The sequence below is a fragment of the Mizuhopecten yessoensis genome, unplaced genomic scaffold (assembly GCF_002113885.1).
Source record: "Mizuhopecten yessoensis strain PY_sf001 unplaced genomic scaffold, ASM211388v2 scaffold11097, whole genome shotgun sequence".
NCBI lineage: Eukaryota > Metazoa > Mollusca > Bivalvia > Pectinida > Pectinidae > Mizuhopecten > Mizuhopecten yessoensis.
The window spans coordinates 184190-196889 of NW_018408878.1; the positions used below are offsets into that span (position 1 = coordinate 184190).

The 12700-nt window shown below is 35.7% G+C and overlaps 1 protein-coding gene across 4 annotated transcripts in view; it reads left to right on the plus strand.

Moving 5' to 3' along the window:
* The window catches only part of LOC110465679, a 128650-nt gene that overhangs the window by 75800 nt on the left and 40150 nt on the right, over positions 1-12700 (plus strand). For all 4 annotated transcript variants that reach the window (XM_021521647.1, XM_021521645.1, XM_021521646.1 and 1 more), the window contains exon 4: positions 12259-12371. In XM_021521647.1, coding sequence (XP_021377322.1) covers positions 12259-12371 — 113 coding nt within the window. The remainder of the gene's footprint in view (positions 1-12258; positions 12372-12700) is intronic.

A 12700-nucleotide genomic window follows, 5' to 3' on the forward strand; every position in this document is an offset into this window, starting at 1 on the left:
TGCATAATTTCTACATGACATGGCTACTTAAAAGAATCATTTTAACATTGACGCTGAGATCACAGGAAACAAGAATCAATTATCTCTCGTAACAGATAGCGGGGCGTTTATTTATTAAGACAATATCTGTCGGAACTCTGTGTTGTTAGAAAAAAAACCATTTGATAAAACCGATAGAACACGTGTATATCAAACGCAAGATAAAAGACCCATTTATGTTTTACATGATATTGGGGAAATGTAAAATTACATGTCAAAATTAAAGCTTGTTATACTTTATCAACGCCTAACAGCGAACAGCATACCTACTTCACTTCGTTAATTACACTGTATAAAAGGTTACTTCTCATGTCGAAAGCTGTAAAATGTTAGTGTTCTAGCCAAGTAATATGACGGGAAATGTTGCCTAACTGTCAAGCTAGCTTTACCAGCGATGTGGTACGACCCTGGAGCGTGGTCAGTAGTCACCAATGTCGAGCGTGGTCAGTGGTTCATTCATTCATTCGTTCGTTCACATCCATCCATCATCTTTCTATCCACCAATCCATCCATCCATCACTCCTTCCATCCACACAACCGTCCATCCTTTCTGTCGTTTACTCATTAATGTATTTACATCCGGATCATCCATTCATCCATCTATCCATCATCCATCCATCCATTCATTGCTTCACCTTCGTCAACCCATCACCAATCAATCCATACATTCATTCATTCGGTCATTCATCCATTCATGGGATCTGTTCGAGAGACCACCAATCTGAATACACCTCTTCTCTTAAGTAACTGCCTGTCCTCATAATTGATAATAATAAGAGCGTAGCTCCCATACGCCTAAGGCGCTCGAGCGAAGCTCTTTAATGGTAACACATGCGTGCGTAAATAGTGTTGCTTCCTCTTGCTACATATTGCCTTTAATTGTTTTCGTTCGGAAGTGGACGTCCAGTGGGGAAACCGGAAATGTATCCTTGAAATAAAGACAATTGCGTTTAAACCCATACATGAACATCTTCATATTTTGAAAACAATCTTCATGTTTTATTACTTGTTTATTTAGATAAAAAATAATGAACATTCTGAGTAAAAAAGGCATGAAACTTCGTACAGAGATTACTATACTATGAAGTCACAAGCACGTCACACTCCATCGGCCTTCATCCGTTACTTTCGGAAGGAAGAAAATAACCGGAAAATCTTGGAACTGATGTCCGTTGCATTTTTCTCTTTGTCGGTGCTTCATGACTTTTTTATTTTAGTTTTTGTCACAGGCACAAACAGTAAAATTGCTGATGTTTTCTGAAGATTTTTTTTGTCATCAACCAGATTATGTTAATATTTCTACCGGGAGATATCTTCAAAATGAGCCGGCATTAAACCAACTGTCAACGTGTTTACTTTTTCATCGTCTAAAATTTCATCAGTTTTTGATTTTTATTGGTTGAGATCATGAACGAAAGTCTGGTTATAGTCTTTGCATAATTTATTTATGCACCACCACTCATAACAGAAACAATAGATAATGCATATATGTCGAAATCACCAATACTGTTCCAGACAACCAACCCCAGTTCAACGCCCTTTTTCAGCAGTGCATTGCTTATTCACAATGCGTGTCGATTTATAACTAGTAACGGACAGAAACTCTTTAATTTTATTTGAAAGCATTACTTGTCAAACCTCAGTGACAGTTACAAAACTTGAAATTCAATCCGGTGTTTCAGGATGCAACAGGAATTGAGACTACATGTCGGTATAACGACAATCTCAGTTACATCAAAGTATTACAATGTTGGTTTTTTTTTCAACTTTCATCTCTCTACATTTACTTAGACTAATCGTCAAATATGTAATATGCACTTTTTTCTATAGCAATTACCAAACAGTTTGTCCCAAATTATGTCAATCGTTCTTTATTTGCCCTGACGGAAGCGCGCAGAGAATTTCATTCTTAATGTGGGAGGAAGCTGGAGTACCCGGAGAAAACCCGCGTGGTCGGGCTGGTGACCGGGATTCAATCTGGCCATCTTTATGAAGACGACCGCGATATCAACAGCGCCACCCGATCCATTATATTCGTTACACACAAGAACAAATATCTACTTAGCTTTGACTAGAGGCAAATGGCGTCATTGATGCAAAAATTAAATTGTGAATATATTTTTACCAAGCATCAATGATACAAAAAATATACATACGGGAGACCAGGGCAAATTCGGCCTCACCTGATATTTTAGGTTTTTGACCTCATGTTTACAACTTCAAAGATCTTAGCAGTTAAGTTGGTTGGGCATTCACACGAAAAAATGGCGAGGAAAACTCAAATGTAAAATTACTAAACAGGAGAAAATTGCTTTGGAAAGAGTAGAAAGAAAATCATGATCTCGCTTCTAGTTATGCGAATTTTCTGTAAACGGAATTTGCTACTTTTCCGATCAAACGTGTAACACACTGACAGCTTCAAATGATATACATAATATCCAAGCTAAACACTCCGTACTATATTGCTGTACGATACGAATTTATTGAAATATCTAGTTTGGCCCGAACAGGCTCGGCCAATGATACCGTGGCAAGGTCGTCCCATGTAACACACAACAATTCGTAAAATTGGCGGTGAAATCTGACGTTGCATGGTTTATGATGTCCTTTGCAGTGCTCGTTAGGCCATCCGATCTTCCGATAGGTAAGTTAAATTATGTTCAAAAACGGACGTGCTACAGTACTTCCCAGAACGGACTTTAATAAAAAATAAAAATAAAAAATAGGCCGAACATGCCTTGGTCTCCCCTACTGTTATGTCGGTCTTAATCTCATTAGAGCTTGTGTTTTATTGTTCTTCCTCGACTTGCCACATTAAAGAAAGTTCATCTTATTTCATTATGAAAGCAGTATTCTGAATCCGTTAATATCAGAAATCAACTAAAGCTACGCTCTTTTTAAGGCTTTGGCTTTGGCTTTTTATATTAATTCAATTGTTTTATATACCGCTTTATCACAACCTAGTTCGTAGGTCGTCTCAAAACGGTTCATCAATTATTATCCGTGGTTGTTGGACCTTTGCAACAAGTCAATATCTTTCTCAACACCCATTGGAGCATTCATGATTAATCTCGGCGCTCACGGTAAGCATTCAACAATTCCAGCACTGCCCAACCACGTACCCATTTACAGCTGAGTAAACTGCAGAGTAAATTGTCTTGCTCAAAGATACAACACAGTGCCATGACGTGACTCGAACCCGCAACCCTTCGGTCACGAGCCCGGCGTCCTCCCACTAGACTACCGTGCCTTCTCATCCAAACAACCAGGTAACTGTGTAATACTCTATTGAGAGACTTCCGTTGCTGTAAGGCTTCTTTTGTGGTCTTTCAAAAGAGATTTGATTGGTATCCTTCGTGGCATCATCAGCCAAATGGTATATTTATAAACAATGATATGGTCAAAAAATCAAGAAAAACAGTGCTTATTTGGAAAAGATATCATATACAACGATGCAGCAATGTCCGTGCAATGCTGGGTATTACTTGTGACTGACGAAAATGCAAGGATAACTGCATAGCCACAGAACGAAGTTGTTACCAGCCAAGAAATGGAAATGGCTTTGAATCAGTTTTTCAAATTACTTTTTTCGCCCGTATTTTGAGATGAAACCACATTCCATGAATTATTTTTAATTCTGAATTGAAACACAAATTGGAATTTCGAATGGTATCGTTTTACTTCCTTTCCTGAAATGTCTTGAGTTCTACTTCGTTATCTCAAATTTCTGGTTGATTTGTCACCATACAACCTACGTCATTATCCTGGTATTGTGTGGCACCAAACACATTAGATTCTCACAATATGGCCCAAATTGAACGGAAATTGTCATTTTTATGTGTCAAACCTTCCAGCTTTAAATACATGTATTTGTCAAGACATCTTTCAATTCCAGTATTTTCGGAAAGCATGTCTCCGGATAGGAATTGTGGTTGTCCATTACGTCCGATTCAGTTATCAATGACGATGATTTAAAATGCATCAGATATAAATTGTTTAAAAGGCTTGGTAAATTTGCGTTCGCAATAACTTGGTCGAGCTGTGCACATCTTTGTAATATGAATGATTTGTTTTCTGCAATATTTTGATCTATTATTATTATTTTCAAATTCAGAATGATAAAGTGTATCGATTTCCTATTTTGTAGCTTTTGTTAACCATATGATAGTTTTTAAAATGTTGCTTAAGAGCACATCCAATAGTTTATATTTGATATTTTATCAAATACTGACAGCTTCGTGAGGCTGATATTCCCAAGACTCTGCCAAGTTACATAACGATTTGTTCGTTGTATTTTTGTTGGCTCAAAGACACTGAATGTATCGACTCTTTTTAATGAACAAATTCAGATTGGAAACGTGTTCATATTTCATGTCTTGTATTAAAATGAAAACATCCTTTGAATAATCTATGAATTAGATAAATGATGTCAAAAATGTATCGTGTGGAGAACTTAGGAATGGACTCCTTCATCTCATTGAGCAGTGGTTAGGTTGATCAGTGATAAGCGCGCATACCTTTCACAAAGACGGCCGAGGTTCCATTCCCCGATTGAATGAGAAATGGTATGGGCTAATATTTCTTGGTTTCAGCCAATAAGAATGGTAAATACAAAATTATATTTTGTACCATGTTGAAGAATTCATATTTTTTATATTATTTAAGTAATCAGATTTGGATAAACCGACATTGATTTTAAGTTTATGTCAATTTAAAGAATTTACATTTCTATTAAACTGAAAATAATACAAGATAATGCAGAATAAGCGACGATCACAATAAAACTTGTATGCTATCAAGGCTTTGCAAACTTGACAGAGATCTATTTCACGTTTGTAAAACAGTCGAAAAGCGCTGCAATATTCATTAGTAGTATTATTCTCGGTATGTTGTTACCGTAATGTTCCGGGAATATTGAAAGAATTTTTTGAGACACATTTGTGCGATCGTTGTATGCATAGCTTGCGATCAGAATACTGTTTGTGATGTCGTGATTAATATATGACTAGCCTATGCTGCTTTCTGTTCTGCTAGTGAAACAATTGTAATGGTGTGGAGCAAAGGGTTTGTGTGTGTGTATGTGTTATGACGGGATTAAGATAATTTAATATAATTTCGATAATACGCCTGATTTAGAATTAAGCCGTTTTTGAAAACAAGCCTTTGATTCCAGGTAAAAGCCACCTTTCCCTTTGTCGTCCTAAAACGTTTTACAGGTTAGCATAGCATCACATTAATGTTGAAACAAGTTTATAAGGGGGGGGGGGGATAAAACCTGTATAACGTTATCCTTTTTGTGGGATAAAAAGAAGGGCTTGGATATATGATATCGGTGGCTTACTCTCCAAATTGTTTCGAAAATAGGACCCCTTTAAAATAAGCTGGCTTTGGAAATAAACCTGGGATTCCTTACTGAAAATGAAAAAAAGTCACAGCATTTTATCGAGGTTTAAAGGTATGAGAGAGATCATATTTTCAAAAAACGAGTATGTCAAAAAGTAATGCACTGCTATTATACATTTTGCAGAGACCGCCATTAATTAACTGATTTTATTGATTGTTTTAGTTTCTACGAGTAATACTCCATTAATGGTTGTTTTTACGTCATTCGAAGCGGAAATATTAGATTGTAAAACACAAAAAATATGGTATCGCCACCGTTTTTTTTTTTGTTTGTGTCCAAAGGAAAAAATATGTTGCTCAAAAAACTATCAATACCAAAAGTATGTCCACAGTGTATTGACATTAAGCCCGAATTCACGGCTGCTAGTTGTCAGTCGCCAGCCTTTTCGAAATGAAACAGTATGAACGAGCGTCAACCTACTGCACTTTTGCTAGACTGAATCCTCGACTTACACTTCAGTTATAATGAAATTCCTAATCTGTCAATTGTTGGTTCGTATCAACATCATCCGGGCTCCCTCGGGTGCCACTATCAGCCTGTTGTGGCCCTCTGCTACATGTCACGTCGTCAGTTACGTCGATATTCGCGGCGGTTCTTGTCAGGTCTCTATTAGTTACCGCGAACCTTACTAATTCAGTCGTATTCTTTAACATCCAACGAAAAGAACCTAAATAACCCGGCCGTTATCTGTGTGTCACTGTGTACAACGTTCCCACAATCAAACGTCATTCATACGAGCAGTAATAGCATTTTCCGTTAACGGAATCGAATTTAAATGGCGTCTTCTGAAGGAGATTTTGTGTTCCCGGGGGAGGAGGACGGCCCTGTGTCAACCTCAACACGAACAAATTAGCTTGCAGTGTGCGCATACAGACTTCTCATTACGACTGTAGGAGGGAGGAGGGATTTGAAGACTGAAAATGATTAACTTTTATAAGGCGTATACAAATCGGGATGTAGATATGTCTACGTTCTTGTATTTACATACAGTTAATATTGACAACCAGTTTCGACAGGGCGCCACGTTACATGTAGATATTGGTTTTGAATTTGTTGGAAGAAAGCCAGATTTTCCGGAGAAAAACACTGACCTTTGGTCAGTACCGGGCGACTGCCCCACGTAGGCCTCGAATCTGCGTCCCAGCGGGTAGTAGCACGTTTAATTTACTACTTGCAAGCAATCTGTATACAGCAACAATCTTTAATTTTTCTACTTACCCACCTGTAGTGTAGCTGGTCGTAGCGTTATTTCTCACAAATCGGAAAAAGAATCTCTTTAATGCCGAGTCAACAAAATGATAATTGATTCAATTGATAATCTGTAAAGCGATGCATTTGAATAATAAGTCATGACGAGGCTACAGGAAACTGTAAATCAATAGGCGAATGATATTGAAAAAAATAAAAGTACAACATCCCTGTTCTCCTAAGGAACGGCTCTCGTGGGAGATCAATGCAATTTGTCTTCGCGGAAATCTTCACCAAGTTGTCGAGATGATCGTTAACCCATTAAGCTCCTATGCCGCTCTCCTTCACGTAAAATATTGTCCTGGTCAACGATCTCCTGTCTCTGAAATAGTTTTTCTCTTTTAAACGTATTCTGTCTCCCATCCGCTTCAAAATTACAAAATAACGTCTTTTCAAATTTTTCAAATCATTTTGTCTATTCCCCAAAGGTTATTTTTGTTTAAGTCCCTTGTCTTGAATAAAGTTTTCGTTTGACTTAAAACATTTCATTTGATTTCTCCGTCAGATTAATGTAAAATAACCAATGACCTTTTCCATAATGCTTAAAATATCATCGTCTCGATATCTTAATAATTCTCCCTTTCTTGTTATGTCTGGGGTGATCTCGAACTCAACATTTACTGTTTTATTTTACATACTTTAATAGCATATGGCATTTCACAAACGAATATGTTGATCTAGGCCTGTCCTACAAACCATATCTAAACAGTTTCTTAAAATCTTGATCAGATATCTAAATGGTACTAATCTATGCATGCCAACCTTTCAAATTCTGCTGGGAGGTCATAAGACAAAATCTAAAAAATGTATTTCACTAGCTTGTATTTGCCGAACTCGTAATGGCAAATGGCAAAGATACATCTATGCAATACAAGTTGGTTGACTATGAGAAAAAAAATGATGGTGTAAGGAATCCTGTTGTAACAAAACGTAACTGTATTTTTTTACCTGAGACCAATCATCTTCGTGCCTTCAAGTTTGCTATGACATATTCCAGGGGTGTAGAGAGCGAAAGTGAACGTAACCCCTGGATATCAAGGATGAAACAAGAAAGCCTTTGAAGTGTCGTCTAAAGTCAAACAAATATGCCTTTCCCGTCCTTCTTATTATTATTTTTTCTTTTTCTTTATCTTTTTCAACAGTATGTTGATAAATGGAGAGCTAGGTTAGTGACCCTTTGAACAATTTTATTAAACAAATAGTGTTTTCCCATACTTCTTATAATTGCTCCTAAAACATTAAAAATCTGTTTGCTGCTCTTTCAAGAAATTCTCGTCAGTCCACAGATTGGATCACTCCAGACTTTGTTTCTTATTGACTTCATGTTTCCTCGCTTCTCTTCCAAAACCATGCATACTGCAAAAAATACATTGCTTTTGTTGGTGAATATCTCAGTTCGCTCACCCTTCTCGTCCTATGAAGCTTTAATTGATCTCCCACCTCGTCGCTCTCTGCTGTTTTACATCCATGTTGTTATTGGGCAAGATCGGTTGTCTTTCGCAATAATTCCAAAACTAGTTGCTCGCTCATTGATATGCAAAGGGTATTACGTTCCTACAAAAGGTTCTATATGAAGATGGAGAGAGTGTGAAATTACATTTGTTCCCGGGGATGTATTATGACACGTTGCATTAGGTATTCAAATACAAAAATAGATATTACGTTTTGGTTTATTTGTGTGTTTGGTTTGGTTTAATTTAACGTCCTAACAACAGCTATGGTCATTCAAGGACGGCCTCCCCTGTATGCAAGATGCATGCGCGTAGTGTATGCGTGAGTGTGTTTGGGAGGCTGCGATATGTTCGTGTCTGTCTCCTTGTGATAGCGCGTAACTGAAGCTGACTTTATAGAGCTACCTCACTGAAACATACCACCGATGAAGACACCAAACAGGACCCCACCCGGCCACATTATACTGACCATGGGCAAATCAGTCGTCCCACTCCTAAATTACTGAGTTTTAAGCAAGAGTAGAAACTACCATTTTTACAGACTCTGGTATGTCTTGGCCAGGGGACAGAACCTAAAGCCTTCCTCACAGGGGCGAACGCTCAACTAAAGGTCAAACGTGAAGCATTGTCAAGGGAGAAAAAGTCCACCAGTGAACCTTGCGCATTTAATCATTACTTCGACCGCTACTTAGAGAAAGTCTTGTGAGATTTATTTACTGATAATCAACGGTCCTATTTGGGCTTAAAACTTTGTAAATCAAATGATATTTCCGTATGATGATCATGGTAGGTAATATATATATATATATATATATATATGGGATATGTTAAAAGCTCTCACGAGGATAGGAAATAACTCATATTTGGCCCAGTTACATTGTGGGTGACATTTGAGGAGCACATGCTCAACCGCCCACGCGGATGTGTTTTAGTATAGATTTGCTAAGGCTTTACATTGCGGGTTTCGCGAATGAAGCAGAGTTTAACCTATTTTAAATTCTCCTTATTTGAATTACGTTTTTGTGGATCATTAGTTTTTATAGTGGCGTATGTTTTTATACTTTTACACTGCAGGTTTCGTGAATGTAGCTACGTTAAGGTTTTTCATGCATATCATTTCTTTGTACATATTGAAACCTTCTTTCAACAATCCCTATTCGAATTACGTTTTTGTAGATCAAAAGCTTTTTATAACGGCCTTTGTTCATAGGTCATTTATAAATTCTGCTTTGAATTCCATATTTCTATCTTTTGGTTCTGTTTTTTTTCTATTTTTTTTCTATTTCTTCCTTTTTATCGCTGTCTCACTTGACAACTGTCGTCGTAAGATATATGTGTTACAAAATCTTAAATTCGACAAAACAAAGTTACTGTATCAGCAGAAAGAAACAGACGAATCTTGTTCCATATCTTAATTACACAATAAAATAAATTTCAAGTTCATGTTTATTCCCTTAAGAATAAATACCGTATTCTGGCGGAATATGTTATTGCAGCCATGACTTTGTTCGTGTTAAGGGAGCATCGTGCATTTGTATCGTATTGACAAGGAGTCGAAAATAGACATTGTCACGAACAGAAACATTTTACATTTATTTTATTTCCTTTAGTGTGAATTAAAATGAACAAACATAAATATACAGCAATTCTACATCCCAATTAGTTTTTATTTATTATTATTTATTTCCCCAACACGTCAAATGCATTTATGAAATAACAATTTGTTGTATTTTTCAAATGATATACGCACAAACCTCCTTCATAATTTTATATTCATTTCACCTCTTGCAGGTGTAAAACCAAATTTTAACTAAAGCAATTAAATTTACTGATAAAAACTGAAATCAGTTTTACATAAAATACAATAAAAAAACAACCGAAACATTCACATTTGTTAAAGTTTAGTCAGCTTCCCAAAACAAATATCGTATTTTTTCATCTGGTATATATTTTAATAAGATATCAAACTGAATTTCATTTACTTAATAATAAAAGGATATACATAATACCCTAAATTATTGTTTTCTATAACATAAACATGTAACAAATTCGGTTTTAAATGAGTATGAATACCTGAATTAAAGCTGAAGAAGCCTTCAGTCCAAGGTGTGTTGAAGTTTCCCCTGAGGTTGTACCCAAGGCATTGCGTGTCACTCTCCATATAACTGGCGTAAACTCGACATGTGTAATATGGTTTTTATTTCTAAAGGGATTTAAATATGACAAGTAATTTACTTCAAATTTACTTCTTTTCTCTTTCATATCATACGCCCCTGAAAAACCGCACATAGAACTTCATAAAAGTATTGTTAGCCTCGAATATTGACTTGAAATTTAAAGCACATGTGTTAGAGATTGGTATGTATCGACAAATTGGCGTTACGTTGGCTATGGTTTTATCAGGAAATCAATTTTAAAACTCCTGCAAGCCATTCGTTGAAGTTCGATGACTGTTTCTGAGAATAACTGTCTGCCGTCTCTACCTTCCCCGAGGTTGAACTAATTATATTTTCCTCGCCTCATAGGGAAGACAAGAAAACGCTCAACCGTAAAATAATTTTATAAGAGTATAAATTTCTCCAGATTATCAAGAATCTTACAATAAGGGTTGAATTTTACTTTTACTTTCGTTCCTTTAAAGTGAGAATATGTTTGTCCACCAGTTGTTAATCAGTATGCTTATGATCAACTATTGAACTCGGTCCACACATAACGGTACCAGTAGACAGGTTATATTTAGAATTGTCCGACAGATAGCGTTTTCACTGTATTTAACATAATGCAAACGTAAGAATGGCATTTAAAGTGAATCATTAATGTAGTGAGTAAACATTTGCGTTTAGAATATGAAAGTTGTTCCTAGTTCCGCTTCCGGTTCAGCGCGTACAGCTTACCTTTACCATAAAATAAAAACAGAGCAATGCCGATGAAGCTGTTTTCCATTTTTGCTACTATTTTGATTAAGTATAAGATATGGTGTTCATAAAATTTGTGACAGACGTGTCTTTGGACAATATCTGTACGCCAAAATAAGGTCATATAAACCCATTAATAACACCATTTACTTATAGACTTATACAACTAAAAATAATATCAGGGAAGTATTTTTTTGCTTATATCACAATTCCAATATTCTGAATAAAATAGCAGATGTAAGCAGGTTACGAGGTTCCTGATTGGTTATAAAGGACAACAAGAAATAATTTTGAACAGCCAAAGTAATGTTTGTATGGTTTTAATTATAATGACGTCATCAGCACCTCGCTTTACTTTGGGAAGTAATATTTTGTTAAGGAAGTGCATGACAAATAAAATATTGAAATATTCAGATCCTGTTTAGGTTCGTAGTTTTAGTTAAGAATTTCATACAAGAACTATGTTGCACGAACTCGTCGCTAAGCTGACCGTACTATATTGATCCAGATGCTACTATCGTGTAACACGTCATTACAGGCATCTGCCATTTATAACTGACAGATTTAGTATATATATCGTAATCCGATCATTTTTCTATATTTACGACGTAAGTAAAGTCTCCAGTGCTGTACATAGACAATTCGAGTAATGGACATCCTCTGTCATCTCATACTCCATTACATCATTTTAATTCTCGTGGCTTTTCACAACGAGGCTGGAATGTCACTTGATTAACAAATCGTTCAATTCACACAGACGCTTGACAGTTTGCGGATTGTTATGTACATGTAATAGGTCTAGTCGAAATCATAGTATCTTTTATTACTTTAAATAAGTTCAAAATTCAAAACAATGTTCATGACTGTTTCGTTCTCAATTTAGGTGTATACTTTGAAATATAGCATAAACATGTTGAATGATCAACCCCGATGTTTTAGAATTATTTTGAAACAATGATATGAAATAGATCTGTTTGGCAATTAAATCGTACTTAGCAATGTTTATCTTCTTTTCGTTTACTTTTTCAAAATACAACTACAAAGTGTATCGTAATTGGCTATTGCTTTGTAAGATAAATTTACATATTGATTGAAAAAAGTTACCATTTGTTGGAAATGATTCCAATTTGGTTTATTTTGTAAAAAAAAAAAATCAATTTATTGAAATTAAGTACATTCGGCACTCCTCTGTATTTTACAGGTGATTACGCCGTGATCCTAAACACTCGTCACCAGACCATCAGAGCACAGCTGCGGAAGGCGCTGAATGACGCAATCACTTATGTCACCACCAGATGGCGCTTCTGTATAGAGGTCAATGGTAATTTTATCACACTACACCTGTATATATTGTTTGTTTTTGTACTGTTCACAATTTACATAAATTTATATCCAGAGTGAACTCTTTTCCATTATTGAATTTACTTCGTATACATTATACTATATACATTTATAACAATAAGAATATATAAATACACATATTCATTAGAACATGGAATATGCATATAAGACATTACTATTAGAACATATCATAATCTACATTATACACATAACAATAAGATTATATATTTATATACATAATACACATAACAATAAGATTATATATTTATATACATAATACACATAACAATAAGATTATATAT